The sequence below is a fragment of the Vigna angularis genome, chromosome 4 (assembly GCF_016808095.1).
Source record: "Vigna angularis cultivar LongXiaoDou No.4 chromosome 4, ASM1680809v1, whole genome shotgun sequence".
Classification (NCBI taxonomy): Eukaryota; Viridiplantae; Streptophyta; class Magnoliopsida; order Fabales; family Fabaceae; genus Vigna; species Vigna angularis.
Genome location: NC_068973.1, coordinates 319,717 through 341,736, shown reverse-complemented (window position 1 = coordinate 341,736; position 22,020 = coordinate 319,717). Strand labels below are relative to the sequence as shown.

General features: G+C 30.5%; 3 protein-coding genes across 6 annotated transcripts; all 3 read right to left on the bottom strand.

The window, feature by feature from the left end:
• Positions 1-9,534: 9,534 nt before the first annotated feature.
• LOC108322305 (chlorophyll a-b binding protein 7, chloroplastic) lies at positions 9,535-11,025 on the bottom strand. The gene is made up of 4 exons (XM_017554353.2): positions 10,867-11,025; positions 10,460-10,683; positions 9,806-10,320; positions 9,535-9,722 (listed from the first exon to the last, which is right to left on the bottom strand). Exons 1-4 carry the CDS (start codon positions 10,920-10,922, stop codon positions 9,705-9,707), a joined length of 813 nt encoding a protein of 270 aa, XP_017409842.1. The 5' UTR covers positions 10,923-11,025; the 3' UTR covers positions 9,535-9,704.
• Positions 11,026-12,098: 1,073 nt separating this feature from the next.
• On the bottom strand, positions 12,099-16,442 carry LOC108322304 (probable inactive purple acid phosphatase 29). 4 transcript variants are annotated; one of them, XM_052875979.1, is made up of 5 exons: positions 15,970-16,442; positions 15,285-15,679; positions 14,625-15,075; positions 13,180-13,238; positions 12,099-12,683 (listed from the first exon to the last, which is right to left on the bottom strand). In XM_052875979.1, exons 1-4 carry the CDS (start codon positions 16,274-16,276, stop codon positions 13,204-13,206), a joined length of 1,188 nt encoding a protein of 395 aa, XP_052731939.1. In that variant the 5' UTR covers positions 16,277-16,442; the 3' UTR covers positions 12,099-12,683; positions 13,180-13,203. The 4 variants fall into 4 exon arrangements, with proteins under 4 accessions (XP_052731939.1, XP_052731940.1, XP_017409841.1 ...); XM_052875980.1 differs by having other exon boundaries at positions 12,099-12,622; XM_017554352.2 differs by lacking the exon at positions 12,099-12,683 and adding an exon at positions 12,809-13,096.
• Positions 16,443-17,162: 720 nt separating this feature from the next.
• LOC108322272 (uncharacterized protein C594.04c) lies at positions 17,163-18,735 on the bottom strand. The gene is made up of 3 exons (XM_017554297.2): positions 18,419-18,735; positions 18,053-18,316; positions 17,163-17,935 (listed from the first exon to the last, which is right to left on the bottom strand). Exons 1-3 carry the CDS (start codon positions 18,653-18,655, stop codon positions 17,456-17,458), a joined length of 981 nt encoding a protein of 326 aa, XP_017409786.1. The 5' UTR covers positions 18,656-18,735; the 3' UTR covers positions 17,163-17,455.
• Between the last annotated feature and the right edge of the window lie 3,285 nt (positions 18,736-22,020).

Here is a 22,020-nt window from a genome sequence, read left to right as displayed (position 1 = left end):
TATACTACTTGCATTGCATTTCTTCATTTATAGTCTAAAATCCAGTAGAAAAATGGATATTCTTTTGATCAAAACTGATACATTCTCCAATGTATCTGCAGAAAATGCAAATAATCACATAAATAATTTTGGGATAGCATTATTTTTCAGTGAAGCCTTCTATTTGTGATAGGTATTAACTCAACTATTTGCAGAAATCATATACATTAAATTATTCAAAATCTCCTATATACAAAGATCATACATTCTGCATAATGAAGAAACATAGAACAGTATATGTGATCTCCCAAGACAATTTAGCTGAAAAAAAAAGGAAAGAAACAAAAGATTTTTCACTTGCTAATCCAATATCCGATATAAAAAATCTGGGAAAGTTTCAAAAGTTTTCTTTTGATAGAAAATGCTACTAATATTGATTCATAATCATGATAACTTTAATGTTAGTAGTGATATTTTGTATTTAAATGTATTTGAAGAAAAAGGTAATGTAGTAATATGGAGTTCTACGATTTGAAGCTCATTATTACTAGTAAAAAAATGTAAATAAAACTTTATTAGTTTTTGGAAATATACCATTTTTAACACAATTATGCAGTAATTTATTATAGAAAACTTCTTCAAAAGTTGTCATCGGTACTATTAACTTTTGGAAACTGACTTTTGATAAAGCACAAACAATACCAGCGTGATATTTTTGTTAGGATACTAAACTGAGATTTATTATACTGTTAAAGCCTAACAATTTATCATAGAAACTGATGCGTAAAGTTTAAAATGAAATTGATGGAATTAAAAAAAAAAGGTTGAATTGATGGGTATTAATTTTCTATTGAATATATACTGCCCGAAACATTTCCAGATAATTAATATAGTAGTTGATGGAGGATAAAAAAAAGTACAAAATGTTGAATGTGTTATTATATATAGTTCATCAAAAACAAAACTATTTGTTTTTAATTACTAGAAAACAAATTATCACTTTTTTTGTTTATTCAATCGTTTTGTTTTGTTTCTTATTTTATAAAAATGTGCAACATAGATACGGGGGAAAGTGATAATGTTATTTTCTATGGAAACAAGAACAGTATCTAACACATTTCTATAAGTGAGCAAGACAAACTAAACCATTTATTTCAGGGATTAAAAATGATAAATTTTCAGTTTACATGAATTAAAAACAAAAAAACTCTTATATATACACAGAGACAGAGAGAGAGTTCTTCAATTCTTTAATTTTTTTCCTTTCCAAATGATACACTTAATTATTAATTCAACTTTTTAATTATAATACATATGATTTTATATTAAACAATTTTTTAGTTTATATATATAATTTATAGTTTTAAACAATTTTTAATTTATATAATTAAAGTTTCGGTTACAATTGAAAATACCAATATAATACGCTTACTTTGCGTTCAAAGTTAAAATTAATAGCATCATAGAATGTAGAGGAAAGGAGGTTACTTTCTTGGAATATATTGAATTTAACGAGCTCATTGGCTTACAAACTAATGGTTTAGTAAGATTAAATAATAAGCATAAAAAGATATAGATAATATATCTTATTCATTTATATTAAAATTGTTTTGGCAAAAATATTAGTGAAGTATTCAGAGTTTAATTTTCTTCTTTCAAGCTCAAACAATGGTTCTATAATTTGTTAATTTTGTTTCTATAAACTATTGAGTTACTTACTATAATAACTAATTTTTAAGTATCTTCTATTCTTTATAAATATTGAGTTAACGAAATAATTTTTAAGTCATATATTATCGATTATCCTGATGTTACCCAAACGTCAGTATTTTAATAAATCTATGTTAACATTGATATACAAATATCTTATTTTAAGTTTAAAAATCATTAATTTTAAATTGTTAAAGAGTATTAAAATTGAGAGATCAAAGAGGATATTGAAGTAAAATACATTAAAGAAAATGAATTAAATACATAAAAAAAATGAAAAGATCAAATATAAGATTAAGAAATGGATAATTATACATAGAATCGAAATAAAGTCAATACAAAAGTGAAAGATAAATTATGCGAGATCTAAAAGGACATGAAGACATATGGTAACTACTATATATAAACATGGCATAAGAGACATAACGTGGACATTTTTTGAATTGTTATTATAAATTATGCAAATTTTTTTACTTTATTTTGACTTAATTACCAGAAAAATGGTGAAAAAAATATAAATATCTTGTGTATGTTAAAAAAATAGGTGACATTATATTTGCAACACATATATTTTGAGAATACCATAAATAATGACTAACTTAATAATGATGTTTGTTGTAATTTGAGTCATTATTTTCATTGATTTTTTATAATATCTTGTTCTATCATTAGTAATACTTTTTTTCATTTATATTTCTGCACTTTAAGTTTTCAAAATTTCAAACATTAATCAATTTTCATCTTTACCATTCTCGTTCATCTTTTTCATTTCCGACCACAACATTTCATCTTTATTAACATCATTCCATTTTCATCTAAAAGTACAAAGATACAATTATTAGAAAGAAATAAATTTGGTATTTACATAAAGAGATAAGTTATACATTAATATTGTATTAATTGTATAATGAATTAAAACATTCTAATTTAGATTGGAAAATTATCGGAATTTAAAAAAAAACATAAATCTACCAACTAAATACTTCAATTAAAAGAAGTTGAAGAATGAAAAAAAAAGAGTAACGAATAAAAAAGGATGAAAATTTTGAAGAAAAAAAAACTTTGCATCAAATAAAAAAGAACCATAGGAAAAGAGTTAAAAAAAATATATGAGACTCTTATTTTTCAAGAAATAATGATACCTTAACATACAAAAACTTCTTCAGTCATTTAACGTTACTTTTTACTACTCTTCATTGTTTTTTCCTTTATAAATCTAAAAATTCACTTTTTTTATTATTATTTTATTCTATAATTTGTTGTCAAATAAATGTAATATTTATCAAACTATTATTACTCTTTTTCAAGAAGTGGAAGAGCAAATAAAGGTACTCTTATAATTGTTTGATATCTCAACTTTAGATTCATGTAATTCATCCACCCATTATTTTTTTTAATGAAAAACTCTATTTAATTCTACATGACATGTTTTTATTCATTTTTAGAGTTATATTTCCTCAACATACACACACATATTATATATATATATATATATATATATATATATATATATATATATATATATATATATATATATATATAGTAAATATGTAGTTGATGATTTATAAAAATGAATATGATATTGATAAATGGTTTTCGTTATAGAATCTATCATGTTGTTAATAATGACTTTTATTGTAAGATTGATAAACGATCACATTATTGATGACTAACTTTATTACAAGATCGATAAATAACTATATTATTGACGACGACTTTCATTATATGATTAGTATACTATCACGTTGCTGATGAAAACATTAATTTTTGTCCATTAATAATTACTGATACTAATGATCTTTAAGCATTGTTCCACATAATTTTCGCTCATCAATTATTTGAATTTTTTTTTCCATATTGTTCATATCACATTGATGAAGAAACTACAATATTTCTTTTTCTTTCAATGAAAGGGCATCAAAAATATTTCTTCAACGTTCATGATAGGTATCAAAATGTTTCAAAAAAATATCTCTAAAAACTCCTTACTAATTTATTTTACACGGTCTAATTTAATAATTATATTTTTACAATTAAATAACAAATTCTCTTCACTCCTTAAATATCAAATTAACATAATAACCAGATTACGAATAGGCAAATAGACATTTTCCTATATTCACACAAAAACTTAATCATGATTTTCCTAAATTGATTTATTTTTTAAGCAACCTTCCAACCCATTTTTGAGACCAACAAAACCTCGATATTTTAATAAATCGGTATATCTCCGATACAAAAATAATAATAATTTATCAACTCAACCCATTTAAAATTAATTAACTTATCTTATCGATGAAAATCCATTTCGAATCAAAGCAGATACACTATATTTTATATAATTTCTCAAATTCGATAAGAAGAAAAGAAGTAACGAGAACCGATATTTTGTGCGATTTATGCTGAAAATCTTGGGCATTGAAGTTTCCGTACCTTTTATGTAATTTCTAATTATAAAATATAGTTACTGTTGTTTTTACTTTTGACGGAATAGGTTACATAGGTATGCATGGTCTAACTTTTAATAATAAATTTATTCAATTCAGTTAATTACAAAATTTAGTTGAATAGTCATGAAAAAGAAAAAAATGTATAATTAGAATAAATTAACAAGTTAGAAGTGAACATTGAGGCTATAAATAAACGCAAATAAATTCATTAAATTAATCTTTTAGAAAAATTGTTCAAATACTTATTTTACTTTTTTTTATGAACAAGTATATATTATAAATGGAGTACTATAACACAACATAAAATATATACAATAGGATCTTGTTTATAAAATGCAAGACACAATACCAATGAAATGTGAATACAACCATACAAGGGATTGACACCATCCTCTATCCAAAACTTTAAGATAATATGTTAATGGATCTTTCATCTTTATTTAGTGTTCTACCTTCTCATTTTTATCCAATGTAGGACTTAGACTCATTCTTGAATTTCCAACACCAATACCCCTTTACACTCTTCATGACTTTCAAAAGATTCACACACACAAGGAAAAAAAACACGTTACCAACACTAAAAGACCTTATTGCTAGTACTTAAAAAAAGTAAAATAAAATAAAATAATAAAATAATAAACATAAAGTAGATGTAAAAATTTGTTAGGTGTGAAAGTAATAGTGTCCATCCAACTTATTTCAATGCTTAACTTTCTCAACCCATAAAAAACCTTCTTTAGATTCTCTTAATCAACTTCTCTACACTTATAGAAAGTTTATATAATCATAAATAGAACAACGGTACCACAAATTTTGACAAACTTTATGCAAATATATAGTAATATGGTTTTCTTTCCTTTTGGCTACTTTATTTTTTATTCCATCTACCATTCCTACCCAAAAAAGGCGTTTTCTAGAATTTCTCCCAACTATCATTTCCAAATTTTTGTTTTATACTTTTAATCAAAGTATGGTACAATAATTAATATATAATCTTGAATTAAAGAAAAAATTCTTTTGTTTTTATTCTATTTTAATTATAAACATAAATGAATATTTTTATTTAAAAGAGCATGGTAACCCTCTTCTTTTTTAATGGCCGGAGAAAGAAATTATTTTCAATTCTTAAGTTTAATATTTTGATGTTCTCCAATTTTTATGAAACAATGGACAATGACAGTCGAACTATCTACAAATTTCACCAAACCCCTAATTCATCTTTATTAATTAATTAAACAATTTTAACTTCTTAATTACTAATCAGACACCTTCCCGTAACATCCAAGAGGCACATAACTTTATATATATATATATATATATATATATATATATATATATATAATTCCATTTAATCTTAAAAAAATATACATTATTATAACTCGATATGCATATTTAGATATCATGAACAAAAAAAAAAAGAACTATATATGCCTTCATACCCGTTACACGACCAATACATTTTTCTTATAATTTGAATCTCAAACACCTCTAAAAACTTATCCGAAGACTAAAAAAATATTGTTTAGATTGTTATTATAACTGAGATAAAAATAATAAAATAAGAATGTTGTTATTGTTTAGATTGTAGTGGGTCTTTATATTTTATATGTAGTCATCATTTTAAAAACTTATCAAATTGGTGTTTATATTTGTAACTACGGTCGAGATTTAATATTTTTGTTTTATAATTTCATCACACATTAGTTGGATCCGTAAACGAACAGTCACATTAATTAGTGACATGTTCATTGATATAATATTTTTAATGTATAAACTAAATCAATAATTTATTGGAGATAGTAAACGCTGAATTATATGTTTAACTTTTGATTCTATGCAATTATATCATAACGTGAAAGTTCATATCAGTTAGTATAAATTACCATGAAAGTGAAATTAATCTTTCGTCTGATGAATAAGATTCCTTCTTCTTCTTTTTCAACAATAAATTTAATGAACTTAAAAAAAAAACATTCGTGTTCCTCTAATAGGATAACAGATTTGATGTTGAACATACAGGCCTATATATAATTTACGGAGAAAAATTAATTATAAAGTGTTGAATTACAGACTGCGTGTGTGTGTGTCCTTGCAAAGGGTACAGTAGGCCATAATTTGGTCCCTCTTTCCTTTATTGAAAGGGTACTTGTAACATATAAGGTATTAAAAGATTGTAGGTATTAGAAAAAAATTTAGAATTTTGATAATATTTAGTATATAGTAAAAGTTATTTACACAGAAAAGGTAGTGTATGTTGAAGAAGAGTGTGTTGCAGAAAGAGATAGAAATGAAAGGAAGAGAAGGTATTATATATGTATGATCTGAAACGAAGGTGAAAGAAGAAGAGTGGTAGATCTGGAATGAAGGGTCCCCCAGCCTAGCATGAGACGTTAGGGCTAATTAAGAAGGAGATTTATTTAGTAGATTCTACCATTTTCTTCTCATCTCAGCCTTCCATTAATTCCATCCTTGGATTTGACGCATGCACTGTCCTTCACTCATCTATCCAAATCATTCTATAATTGTACTAAACCTCAATATACATATATGGACCACACCTTTCTTTATACTTTCTTTCTCACCTCAATTATTCCACTGCTAATTAATCTCTAAGATCAAACTTCTTGAATCACACAGCAGTTTCTGGCGTTATATTTGTTGTGTAAGTTCAATATACACGCATATTTATAGATCTTCACACTTGTAAGATATTATTCGTTTTGTATTAAGTTTTCGGATTTGCTTTTGGTACTACTCCAAAAAGTATCTTATGTGTACTCATGTCTATTTTTTATTTTATCTGATGTGAAACTTTGTTTGTACCAAACGATATTACAAACGATATTACGGTAAAATAGATATGATAAAGATGATAAATTTAGAAGAAAGAAGAGGATGCATGATCATGGACCATCTCAGGATGCATGGAGATTAAATGAGGGTGAGGACCATCTGTAATAGGAAGTGACCACTGACATAATAAAAGAGAGGTAACCCTTTTGAAGTTACAAAGTGCAGCCCTCCCAAATGCGAAACCGAAACCAGTTTGAAGTTACATGAAGAAGAATTACCTATCTCCAACACCATCCACATGTCTTTCTATCTTCCTCTTCTTCTCTCTCTATTTGTTTTATTGCACCAAATTTGAAAGGAACAACAGAATGTAGTAATCTGTACCAAGCTTCTCTTTGTGGTACCATACCTGTCCTCAACTCTCCTTTCAACTCTCCACGTGACTTCACTTGTCCTCATTTTTCCATCACTCTCTCTCTCTATATTTATATATCTATCTATCTATCTCTCTATCAACTTTCCATCACTACATTTTACTGTTTTAACTCTTACACTGCTGCTGCTTAATTCTCACACACAACACTGTAACTAAATAATTCTCCTTAAACATTCGCATGTGTTTCCTGTCACTCTTACAGACTTTACTTTCTGTTCGATGCTCGTCATCAAACGGTGTCTTGAATGAAACAGAACAACACCATTTCAATCAAAATCGCCAAAAGATTGAATTATACAAACTTTAATATTTTATGTACTCAATTACTCTTTACAATGTAATGTTTTTTATACTTAAACCAACACCATACATTATAAATTAACGCTAAACAGATGTCAAGAATCTAGAAGAAATGGAAACACTTAAACTAAACATATTTAAGTCTAATAATAGTAATAGTTTGCTTTATGATTAAGTTCATGAGTACAGAATAATCATAGCTCAAATATCTCGAGTTAAACTATACATGGAAGAAAAAAATATTTCAGAACAATTATTATTATTTTTTTCATGATGTATAGTTTAACTTGATATTTTTGCTAATATTTATATCTACGAATAGCTCAAATAAGTCCTTTTGCATTTATTAACAAATAGCTCAAAAATTTCATGCAATAATATTTCAGAACAACAAAAAAAAGACTAACTAATATTTTTGAAAAAAATAATACTATTAATTAAGCAGTTACCACCCACATGTTTCAAAATTTTATATATTAACTATTTTTCTTGATAAACTCATCTTGTTATTGTTATTTTAAAATGTAATAATAATAATTATTATAATAATAAATCTATATAATAATGATAATGCAATGCATATGAAATAAAATAAAATATTAAATTGACACAGAGAATTAAAAGAGGTAACGAGACTTACTTCGCAGTTTGACAAAAGAGTTTATTTCATGGACACATGTTCTTTGAGAAAAAAAAAAGTCACTGTTCTTTTTGCGTTTGGCCCATATGACTTTTGATCCTGCATAAATAATATCTGACTCCAGCATATTTGTAACACTTGTAGATATAAATGTTAGCATGCGACGTTTCTCAAACTAGCAAATGCAAAAGGACTTATTACAAAAATAAGAAAAATATATTTTGATAATTTAATATGGTCATTCAAAAATTATATATATTTTTGTGATTATAAAGTAAAAGAGAAAAAAAAATTATTCCATGGACAGAGTTCCCCTCCATAACAAGGACTGAATCTGAATCTGTTACAATACTGTCACCTTGTTCAGAGATATTTTTCTTCCCTTTTCCTTTCAAGAACAGAATGTAGTATGAAAGAAGTTGAATTTAGTTGAAACTGTGTCTAGAAATGCTTCACCATGTGAATGACACCATTGGAAGCATGAAAGTGTTCGAAGCATAGCCTTGTATGTAAACTTTATTTTCACGAGTGAGGAGCTTTTTATCAGTCAATCATAGTTACAAACAAAGTCTCACATCAAATAAAATAAAAAATAAACATGTGTTTATATAAACATAAAATACCTTTATTAGTAAGAGGTTTTTTAGAATAATAAAAAAGCAAATCCGTGAGTATTTATCCAAAACGGACAATATTTCTTTGATGTGGAGAGTACAAATAAAATCCCACATTTTATAAAATAAAAGATAGATATGGATTTATCTACGTGTATGTATATATATATATATATATATATATATATATATATATATATATATATATTCATTCTGGAAATGAGTTCACATGAATAATTAGAGGTAAAGGTTCTTTTGATTATTATTTTTTCTCATGAAATTGAAGAGTGTTCGTCTTATAATTTTATAGCTGTTATTATTCCTTGTTTGCGATATGATTTGTTTGTTAAACTTTGGGCGGATTAAATTTACAAGTCAGTAAGTATAAATGAGATACTTTTTGTGAATGTTAAAATATTAAAGAATTGAAAAAGGAACTATATATTTTTTTCTTGTTTTTTAAATAATTTATAATTGTTTGATGAACTAAAGAGAACAGTTTAAAGAATGAAATTTGACCATTTTTCTGAGATTTTTGTCGTGAATGATGAAATGCTGGACGTGGATTATCATCATACGCACAAATGTGAATATTATCTAAACGCATTCATGTGATCTAAAACTTAAATAGGTGTCGGCAAGTTGGATTATGATTCTGTGCATATATGCAGAAGTTGCATATTACAAGCTTTCTAGAGACATAAACATTCCTCTCTCCTAAGACATTTGATCTCTCTATGAAACATGTTCTCCCAGGATGCGTGGTTGATCTTCAGCCCTTTTCACTTAGGGGTGAAAGCCTGCAGTGGTGGTGAAAGAAAGATAAGGTCAGAGGATAAAGAAATGGGCAAAAATTGAAGGCACAGTGGATGAATAAACTTACAGCAAAAATGGTAGCATGGCCAGGATCTGCAAGGTGGGCAAAGAGGTTGTCAATAGGACCAGTGCCAGTGTATATGTGCTGGAACCATGCACCCATCACAGCCAACATGGCCAATCTCCCATTCTTGATCTCCTTAGTTCTCAACTCCTTGATCTTCTCGGGAGAACCACTTCCCCATCCAAGAGGGTCAAACCAAAGCCCACCTGGGTAACCAACATCAGTTCCTGTGAGCTTGTTGTTGGGAAAGATGGGGTCAGTGTTCACACACCCTGGCTTGATTATGTCAGCCCACCTTCTACCCTCAGCCCACCCAATGAAAAAGAGCTCAACAATGAAGAGGGTAGTGGTGTCTGTGAAGTATTCAAGTTCTCCAGCTGTGTACCATGAGGGTGTGTTTAAAACACCAATCTTTGTCAGGAATTCTGGAATGAAAATCCCAGCAGCACCCAACATTGCCCATCTGCAGTGCACTAGCTCTGCCTGAACATTCCATCTCAGACTCTCCGGATCAGATCCTATCAATCAAAATCCACTTTCTTTTCTCATTTGCTTTCATAAATGAAATTTCAACAAAAACATGCTCATAACATATTCTGTAAGGAAGCATATATTGTTAAGATTGTGTTCTTAATTGAAGATTAAGCACTGACTTACCAAGACCAAGAGGGTCAAAGCCAAAGTCTCCAGGGAGACTGCCGTCAAGCCATGGAGGAGGGGTGCTGCCGGGAAACCATAGGGGCCTGTCAGGGTCTGCTACAGCACACACTGTAGTGGTGGATCGTACTCCAACTGCTGCTGTGTATTTGTTCACCCTCAATTTCCTTCCACCAAGAAAAGAAGCTTTGGGGGTTCCCAACACTGATCCATTCTTCTGGGAACTGTACAAGTTCACTACTTTTGATCAATCACGTCTATGCATCACGCATTAATTCATTCATACAATGCTTGGATTTCCATATTCAATGCATTAATTCATTGATGAATATGTGCAACATCTTATGCACAGAATGAAATGACATAAATAAATATATTTACAAATATGGGAGAGTGGAGAAACTTGCCTTGGCGTGGAGATGGAAACAGCAGCAATGGCAGAGGAGGCACAAGCAGAAGCCATTAACCCTTGATTCAAAATATAAATTTTTTGTTCAGTGAGTGACTATCTTTGCTTCTGTGTATATGTTTGATGATTAATGGCAAAGAAATGGAAATTTGTTGATGTATGAAGAATCTTATCCGAAAGGATAGGAGTGTGAATGGGTAATGAATTTGTGGGTTGCCATGTGGCATGTGAAATCTAATGGGATAGGTTTACCTTAAAAAAATCAAAATCTGGTGGCTCACACGGCCTTCTGCCTTACATAAAATCTATTTGTTGCCACATGTCATCACAAATCACAGGAGATGCAGATTCTGATATGCTATTTTCCCTGCACACCAATCACACACATTTTGTGGGACCTATATTTCTTAGTTGGATATAAATTATCTCTCTAACAATTCCTCCAATTTCTCACCTAAAACTACTCTACACTCCGAACCACATTCGCACATTCAAGTTATAGGAATACGAACCAAAATTTTTAAAAGTGTTTTTAAATAGTTGTAAAAAATATGCTTTATTACAATTTAATTACTATAAAACAATATACTCATTGTTAATTATTATACAAAAGTTCAGTAAATTTATACTTAATTACCATAAGAAAGTCGTATTTTCGTATGTCAATGTAGAAATGTAGCAGTCTTATTTTTAATAAACTAACATTTTCAATACTTCAGATTTTTTTTTTTTACTTTTTTTCATCACTCCAATATAATTTAAACTTCGTCATTCCATATATTATTTGTCAGTATTTCACTCAAACTAGAGACAGATCATAGTAGGCTAAGAAGATGAGTGTGGGATTTGCTTGCAGAATGTCACAGCATTAGTTCCTTCAATCTATACAAGATATTTAAGAACATAACAAGTTTCTTTTAATGAAATATCATGATTTTTTTTTTCTCAACAATATTAATTTTCTATTTAAAATATAAAGGATATACTTGAAAAATTAATCTTTCTAGCTATTTCATTATGCACTTGAAGCCTTTTGTTCTGTTCACTACTTCACAAATGTAGTTCAATAGTTCAAGTTGTAGCAACTTTGCACCGTTATTGATCATCATACTATAAACGCATAATTGCATACAGCAATTGTCACTGTACTGTAACTTTGTGAATCTATTAGCAAACGTATTATCATTATCAGGTAGCATAGGGTCAATCAGAACAATATGCAAGGGAATATAGGGAAAAAGATGATCTTCGCTATAAGGTTTCAACAGAGAGGAGTGGAAAACTGGATGAATTCTAGCTACTGATGGCAGCAGTAACTAGTAGCAACCTGTCGTATCCGGAACGAGTCCAACATAACTCGTAGTCAGTCTTTGATTCTTTCTTAAAGCAACTGAGTGCTGTTTGTATGGTTACAGTTTCACTAGCACTTGATCTCTACTTTAAATTACACATGACATCTCTTATTGTCAGCATATTTTTCCTTCTTTTGTTGAGCTTTGTGAAGGCTAAGTTTCAGCCTATGTAAAAGTATCTTTCAACTTGTAATTCCTGAACAGAAAAGGATCCTCGCCATCTGGAACCTATTTTGTGTTCTCAGATGGTTCTCTATCATGGACTATCTTGAAGGAGTAATGCCAATGCCAGCATGGTTCGAGGTGCTGCACCAACACTCCGCCTACAGCAGCAACTTTGCCCAAAAGTGAAGCATTTCAAGCACATTTCCAAGCATCTAGTCAAAGCTTTTGACTGATCTTCTGATTGAGGATGTTATGCAATGCAATACTCATAGTCAAAGTTGTGTCTCGCCAAAATTGCCTAGTGAAAATCTTATCTCTATTAGAGACGACTGATATCCTAATCTATATTATCAACAAAAGTATTCATCTTCTGATTCAACCAGTGTCAAGCTTAGCAATAAACGCATAATTGCATACATTAACTGTCATTGTACCATAGCTTTGTGAATTTATAGCAAACGTATTATTATCATTATCAGGTAGAGTAAATATCCACACAACACAAGTAGAAATCTACTCTCAATTCATGCTGCATCATCTTAAAGAAGCCTTTCATGTTGAGGCCATACGTAAGAAAAAATTAGAGACATGGACACCATGATTCTAGGTTTTGAACATACAGTTGCAATCGCATAGAATGCAATCATTGCACCACATCAGTGAACTTCCATTCCTTTTACATATTATTTTTGACCAAGCTACCTCGTATTCCTGTATATTGATTATAGGACGTGTAAAACAATAAGATGTATAAAACAGACTGAGACATTCCAAATCACCTTCATGATACTAACATTTTTCTGCAACACCATAAATTCTCAAGAGTTGCCATCTTGTTTTTTCCTGCGGTTGCCTGTTAGATGCACCAGAACAAACGATCAAGGGAGATGACTTGAAATGGAAAGCAATAAGTTACACATAAATCATAGTCAGCACCTCAAACAAAAAGAAAATATCAACCATTTAATCACTTGCTTAAAGTTGTTTAAACTCTTTACGCTCTATTTGTTACTATAGGTAAGTAGAAAAGAAGAAGATTATATAGGAATCATCAAATTGTCATTGTTTATTTGAGAGGAAAATAGGGAGGGAAATTATTCCAGTTGGAACTACTAAGAATTATCCCCAAATTTACATAAAATGGGAGAGAAATTATTTCTCTTTTACACTTTCTTTTTGTTTTAATTACAAAAAAAATGTATATTTTTATGTTAAGAAAAAACAGGAATAAACTAATTGAGTTTTTATAACTAGTATAGAAATACTATTTTATGCAATTTGTGAACTTCTTTCCATTCTCTTTCCTAATCATCCAGAGAAATGGAGAAAAAAAAATCTTCATTTTATTCCTCTTTTTTTTTTTTCTAACTGTTCAAACAAAACATTTTTCCATTCTATGTCCTTTTATTTCTAAATTTTCCATTTCTTTCCTCCAAACTTCTTTCCTCTCTTATTTGGTATTTTTACCCTATCTCCCTTCCTTTTCTTTTCCTCCACTCTATTTCTACGCAAACAAACAAAGGGCAGATGTTCACAAAGTCAACACAAACTTAATTATAATGCAACATAGATGATCTATTTAATCAAAATCATTTTCCATGAATTATAGTTTGGTTTATGTTCCAAGTCTTACAATAGTGTGCATGAATGTCTGTCAAAAAGTGACCAACAAGGTGCCTTTATCAGCAACAAGTAAGAAGAAAAGCTTCTCATTCTAAACATTGTTAATTAGTCAGGCAAAGTTAATAAACTAACAGATTGAGAATCCGAAGTCCAATATTTATTCATGCCAGTGACACAGTGAATACACTAACCCTTCACACAATCTGAACTTCCAGGTTATGTATATGCTCATAAAACAAGGAGCAGGAAGGATAGGCGGTGAATGAGAGTGTGTTCACACCAATGAACATTGAACATTAGCAGCTAATTATTGACTCTCTTTAATCCACTTTGATTTCAGGGGAATAAACTGCCCATTTGTAATTCAAAAGCCAACACAATCTACCCCAATGAGTAACTGAACTTAGAAGTAGTTTAGGTTAGATACTGTCAAGGGAAATCAGCTAATAGTAATTAGAAAGCTACTTTGATCATAAAAAGGACGCAAAAGTTATGTGTTTTCTTCATATATTTATATCAACACATATATGCCAAGAACGAAGCATGAACAGAAGTTCATTTTATGCCTCCAGTTGTACTCCGTAATATGTAATTCTAAAGATAGATTTCATCTTACTTCTAAAACTCTTGCTCCATAAGAGCTGACCATCAATACCAGTTAGATTTTGATCATCAAGGCGTTTCCACGTTTTAACTGATTTGACATCTTCCCATCGGCCATTCTCTGTTTTCTCCAAGCTAACTACCACCACTCTTGCTCTTCTAGACCATCCAGCTTTGCCATAAGCATGATATCCAAATCCTCCAGCATAACAAAGATTTATACCTGTTAACTTGCCACAGAAGTCATTGACATGATCATGGCCAGTGAAAACTGCCTTCACATCTCCTGATTCAATCAATGTTGTGAAGAAGCCAGAATTCACAGAAGCAGAACTTATGCCTTCTTGTTTCACGCCTGTGAAGTTTGATGAATCAAAGTTAGCATATTCAGGTAATGGAATGTGAAAGTATGCAAGACCAGGTGCAGGTTCTTTCTGAGGCACTGGTCCATTCATGTATGCTTTCTGCAGAACAAAGAGCAAATAGTTAATCCAAAGATTATCAAGGGAAAGAAATGAAAATCAGCTCTGCGTCTAATGAATAGTCACTAACTTTCATCAATAACCCCCTAATAAAAAATAGAAAGAGAAACAGGATGAACAGTTTAGCTGATCTTTGGAGAAAGTGTACAGGAGCCAAAATATAGTTAGTCAATGAAACAGGTAAATAATACCCTAAGTTTTTTCGATGTCCGTCGGAACCAAAGTTGCTGAGAGGGTTTGATCCAGCCGTAGCCAGGAATGAAAGGAACCTTGGAGTAATCTCCACTGTCGAGAAAGTACAGATTGAGCACTGATTTATTTTCAAAATCAGTACCTTTAACTCCTCCAACCTCTAAGTTATAGTTCCCAAAACCACTAATTATGTGTACATCCGGAGGATTGACAATAGATAAAGTGTTTTTCATCCCAGCAATATATTTCATCACCCCTTTCCTAGAGAGGGATCCTTCCTGGTCATGGTTGCCCAAAACAGCTACCCAAGGAATGTTTGAAGCGATTGCAGGAGCAAATGCCTCGTCCATTGATTTGGTCGGATCTGAGGCATCATGTCCAAATATATTATCCCCTGTCACAGCAAAAATGAATACACAAAATCTTATCAACAGTCAATCAAATTCCAACATGCTCAATAAAGTAAAAGTTGCAAATTCCAAACTTATATAGCCAAACTCATTCAATTCCAAACAACATGTATGAAAATTTATCCTTGTGACCACAATAATAAAATAATTGGGGGGAGGGATGATGTTTCTAAAAGAATCATCTTTGTGCACTCAAATAGAAAGAAAAAGATAAAAACGAATGAAGAGGCAAAAGAAATGAAAAGTAAAAATAGGAATTGGGAGGAATAGAAACCAGTGAAGACAATTAGGTTGGGTTTCTCAGCAAGGATGATCCTTTGGATGAAGGCGGTGGTGTTGAGGTCAGAGCAAGAAGCATACTGAGAACGCAACACATCCAAGCAGTGGGTAGTCTTCCCATTAGCATAGTGCAAGTCAGCAATCTGCAAGATCTTGAACTGTCCGTTTTCCCCGAACCGCAACTTCTGCTGTTGTGGCGGCTTTCCTTCCGTCGCCGCCGAGAAACATATCGGAATGAGGCAAAAGCAATAGAGTGGAAACAAAACCCATTTTCCTCTTAGTGCCATGCCCACTCCAACCATCACCAATCATCATTTCATGGCTATACTAATCAAATGCTTTTTAACTGTTGCTTATAATCAAGACAATTTCACAGTGTTATTACCAACAAAGACAAGCAACACGACAACATACACTGTCAACAAAGGCAGCAAAAATCCTTTTGTTTTATGTTTGCATCAAAGGAAGAGAACGAGAAGAATCGTGCTCTAATGATGTGGAAAAATAATCTATATAAACTCATTTACTTAACAACTATTTTATAAAGTAATTAATTTTGCAAACAAGCTGTAAGTTAGTTAACTCAAGTAATTTTCAAACGCATTATTAAGACCATATTATATGTAGGAAATAATTTATTCCCAAATAAACTATTTTTGTAACAATAAATTCATCTCTACGATAGATTGCCGGTAAATTTTATAAAAACATATTCTATTACTATTTAGCTTCTTTTTATAAGATTAATATAATATACAAATGACAACAAACTTCTTAAGTTAGTTTATTGTAAAGATAAATTAAATTTGAATTCACTTTCATGATATTAGAATTTATTTTGACAAATTTTGTTAGACCTAATATACCATTCTTTATCGTTCACAAATATTTAACCCTAGGCACAACATGTAGATGTGCGTTGTGAGAGTTATAGAGATTTTACATTTGATAAAGATAAGATTAAATTATACTCTATAACTAAGATCAAATCTCACTTGATTTTGTAGGAAGGATTAAATCAAAAGGCTTAAACTTAAAATTATGATTAATAACACACATACATTTCATATACATGTATTACACATTTGTTTTTTCTTTTTCTTTATCTCTCCTTTCATCACATTATAGATGTTATAAACTTATTAATTTTATTCTCTTTCATAATAAGTATTGATCAACCTATGAATATTTTTCAAAAAACTTGTCTGCATTACTAATTTTAAACTTCATTATCACGAAAATGATCAGAGAGTATATGCAGAAGCCATTTCAGAGATTCTTCTGAGCTAGTAACGGTGATAAATATGGTACAAAAAATGATGGAAGTGCAGAGCACACACACACACATGACATGATCCAACTCATGGGTTGGCTCCGTTACATAATGAAGAAAGTAGGGAAAATTAAGATGATGAAGTTGGTGGTAGAATCAGTACTACAGCTAGAACTAGAACTGATGTGATGATGAAAATGAAACACAATCAAAGATCCTTAGATTTTAGTTCCAAAGGAGAGAACTTGAACCAAGGCACCCATGTGGAAGTTGTCTTCTGATAAAGCCTATAGGCCTCTTCTCTGCTCTCTTGTTTCAAGATTCGCTCCTCCACAAGCTTTGTCACATAACCCAAACACATGCTATTGGCCAAAGCCCCTATGAAGGTCCATCCATGTCCCAGCTTCCATGCAAACACAAACACTCCCCACCACCACAACTGCTCTCCAAAGTAGTTTGGATGCCGACAGTAATACCACAACCCTTTCTCAAGAATCGAAACCTCTGTCTTACCTGCTTCTTTTAGCTCCTTGTTTCCACTCACAAAGTTGTAAAGCTGAGTATCAGCAATGTATGCTATGACAACACCAGATATACACAAAACTATGGCTACAAAGTCCCACATGCTCAGAGGCTCGTTGACCGAGTGGATAACATAGAATGGAAGTGATAGTCCAATCAGAAACACCTGAAAAGGTGAAATCGATACACTTAAATTTAAATGGAAGGTGCAGATAGATATTATATAAACAGGGTTCATGCTTCTTTAATGTAAAAGCACAGAAAGCTAGAAATGGTGAGTGACCTGCTGAGGCACGTAGATGGCGAAGAAGGAAGCCCACCACCAATGCTTTCCATACTGATGGCTCAAATCAGTGAAACGCCAATCCTCCCTGGCACCCCACTGCCATTTTTCTCGCCTGAAGTAGTTGTGGATCAGCCTGATACTCCACACCCAAGTCAACAGAATCACCGTCCTCGACCTCAACCAGTTATACTGAGCCAAAGGATGAGTCGAATAGTAATGAACTAGCATCACAGGTATCACCGTCCAATACGGGTCGATCATCTGTACCGACAGCAAAAGGTGTGTGTCAAGCTCAAAATCAAACCAGAAACGAAACTGCATAAGTGAAGAGAAGAAAAGAGGGAAGTGAAGTGGAAAGTGTACCCAGTGGCTGGATTGGATTAGGCCGATGAGCCAGAAGAGCAGATTGACATTGAAGAAGAAAAGGACATTGGCAAATAGTAAAGGATGGTGATAACACCATGTCCAAAGAGTTGACAGAGAAGATGGAGAGTGTGGAAAGCCACTGATGGCAGAATGGAAGGAGAGATAAACTAGGATGGAGGGCAGAGGGACCAAGAATGCTATAGTAGCATTCTTCAGATTGCTATATGTTGCCATGTTGTGATTTGTTGTCACGGTCTTTGTGGCTTCCACTTTTATAGCTGTCGAAAATAGAAGGGAAGCAAGGCATGCAGAGGCTCCAAACAAAATTCAGCACAATTCCCTTTATGTTTCTACTTGTGGTTCCCCACACAGCACGCCACCAGGTTATCAATTAGCCTGATCCGTTGTTCCACACAATGATTAGGGGATTCTATGATCCCAATGTCTGTATATCCACGCCCGTTTCATTTGACTTTTATGTCTTACTGTTGTCTAGAACTATTATCAAATTTCAGAAAAGTGAATCTGAGAGAATAAATCATTCTCTGATACAGATATATCCGAGTTCATTATCTAAAACTGCAACCAATGCAGTTTGATTTGAACCTAATGAATGGCTCGCATTATTAGTCGTGCATGTATATATATTTTAGCATCAATTACTCTTTCAAAGGAAACCAATGAAGCAGGTTAAAATTTTTGAACTATTTGTCCCCGTGGAAGAAGTTCAGTTTCTCCTCAAGTCCAGGATCATCCATGCTGTATAATTGTTAGAGTTGGAGACAGCTGCAGTTTGCTTTTTGAAAGTTAACTAGAAAGATTTTGAATGAGTTAAGGAGCATGAAGAAGAAGGGGAGAGAAGTATAAAGGTAAACGGGGCCATCAATCGAAAACCAAAACTGGGTAAATCATTAAAGTAAAAGCAAATGATAACCTTAGCAGTGGTGCAATGATGTTTGCCTCCAACAGGAGTGTCCCTAATCATACATTAAAAACCAGTTGCATGACAACTTAATGATACAAACTTAACCTGCAGCATAAATTCCCGCCATCAACGGAGAAAAAGATGAACAATTTAGGGATCAATAATGGCCACTCAATTAATGTGTATGTGTTTATGCACCTCAAAATCAGAATACTATTAAACAACAACTTGCTGCCATTCCTTATTCCTCAGCATGCCTAGGCTATGCTAATCCATATATGAATATCGGTTTTGGAATTTGGCATGCTAAGTTATGGTAATTATTTAAAACAAGAAATATAAAAGAGAAGTCTATTATAATGATGATGATATAATTAAATTAATATATTAAGTTTAAAACTTGGTAATCCCTATGTTGTTTTTCCGAAGAAAAAAAAAACACCGTTTTACCGTTATATATATTAATATATAAATGCATTGTTTATAGATATTCAATATTAGACCTTTATTTTTATACGACCTCTATAGTTATAAAATAAATAAAAAGGAAAATATTTTTAAAATATAAGATATCAATATAAAAACTGCTCAACAAATCAAAACATACATGCTGCGATGTTGATTAAAAAAATAATAAAATGGAAATTTGTATTTTTGTTTATATTATTTTTTTGTAAAAATTATGCAATATGAAACATTCTTTATGTATTGTGTAATCTCACCCACAAAGGAAACAAGGGTAATTTTTGTTGAAAATATGGGGACTGGGAATAACACTTTCCATTACAAACAGAAAGTGTGGGCTTATGTTGTTATAAAATGGGCCTATGATTATTTTATCTCGGTATGAATCGGGCCATGACTATAGGTTTAATGTACTCGTTATATTTCCAAATTTAATATTTTTTCGAAGAGATATGTTAACCTCATGTTGGTTTAAAGAAGAAAGAAAAAAAATTTAGATGATTTTTTAGGTTCTTAGTAAGAAAGAAATGTTTTATGTTGTATTTAATTATTTGTATTCATAATAATCTTTAATTAATACTAAATTAAGTTAAATGTTAAACTATTAAGTTTTTTCTTTTTTAGTTTTATGGAATTGTATATCTAATTTCACAATTTTAAACTTTATTTGCGTTCAAATCAATGAATTATCGCACAACTATATTATTAAATTTTTTATTATGATAGTAATTTCAAATTTTAAAATTTAAAATTCTACTTCTCATTTTATATCAGGACGTTTATTTTCATTCGAGTTTTTTTTGCATTAAATATTTGAGATACGGACCATCAATATTAGCAATTTAATTATTTGGATTTTATCAATTGTCTTAAAAGCATATTATAAATAGAATTATTTGAAATTTTTAATTTTTTTAATCTTAAAAATTTAAGATAGTGATAGTAATTGTGTTAATTCAAACTCGACTTAGTTTGAATTAAAATCTTAGTCCTAAATAAATGAACATCAATTCAAGAAACAAAGACATAAAAGAAAAAAGGAAGAAAAACTTTTGAAGTGAATGAAGAGAAAGGATTTGAAAAGACGTTAATGCCCTCGAGACATTTTCAATGTTCTCTTCAATGTTGTGGTCTTTGATGTATCACGTTAGGAATTCTAAAACTTAACATCAAAACTTTAGATTAATGGAAAATTAATGAATTTAAAAAGATATGTTGCAGATTGATTTTTAGTACAATTGTTCCTTAAAATGTTATAAAAAAAAAGTTTAAAGAACATTGATGTTCTATATCGATAACTAAACAATAAATGTACATTTTATTTAAATTATTGTCGAGTAAGACCTGACACTTGAATATTATAAATTTAAAAATATAATTAAAAGAAGGACCTTACAAAATGTGACAGTTACGTTTCTTATTAAATATTAATTTCAACGAAAACAATATATTTTGCATTCATGAAATAATAATTGACAAAAAAAAGTTCAAAATTCAAATATTTTTTAAAACAATGTTATACATTCATTACTACACGGAATTAACGTAATTTTTGTCGAAAGTCTTAAAAGCCCCTAAGTCAACCTGCATTAAGTATGAAAAGAATAATATATTATATTGTAAAATAAGACACTTGCGTGCAATTTTGGTAAATCAATCATAAAATTTGTTGATTAACATGCAGCTCCATTGAATATTGTAACACAGTTCACATAATTATTGTAAAACTGGTTTTGAATTGCGCGTAGACATAGAAAGTAACCCTCATTTTCTAATTGCAACTTGCTTTCTCATCTCAAATCCCTAACCCTACTTATTCTTTTCTAAACAATTTAAAATATGCCCTAAATACGCAAAGTCAAAGAAAACTTTTCAAACCTAATACTTTATTTTATGTGTGTACATCCAATTATATATTCACATCTTTTTTAATAATCTATTCGTGAAAAATTTAATAAAATAATAATTTATATACGATATGATCGATTAGTCAATATTAGATTAAACGATTTAAACAACCAAACATACCATGATAACTATCACCGTTATTATCTCAAAATTGAATTATAATAACATATAAATCGAACAGTATCTCTTCGAAACAATTAGATATAATACTGATTAACTTATAATATAATTATTACCAAGTGGACTATAATTAAGTGGTCGTTAATACAAAATTTATTTCAAAATTTATAAATATAAATTT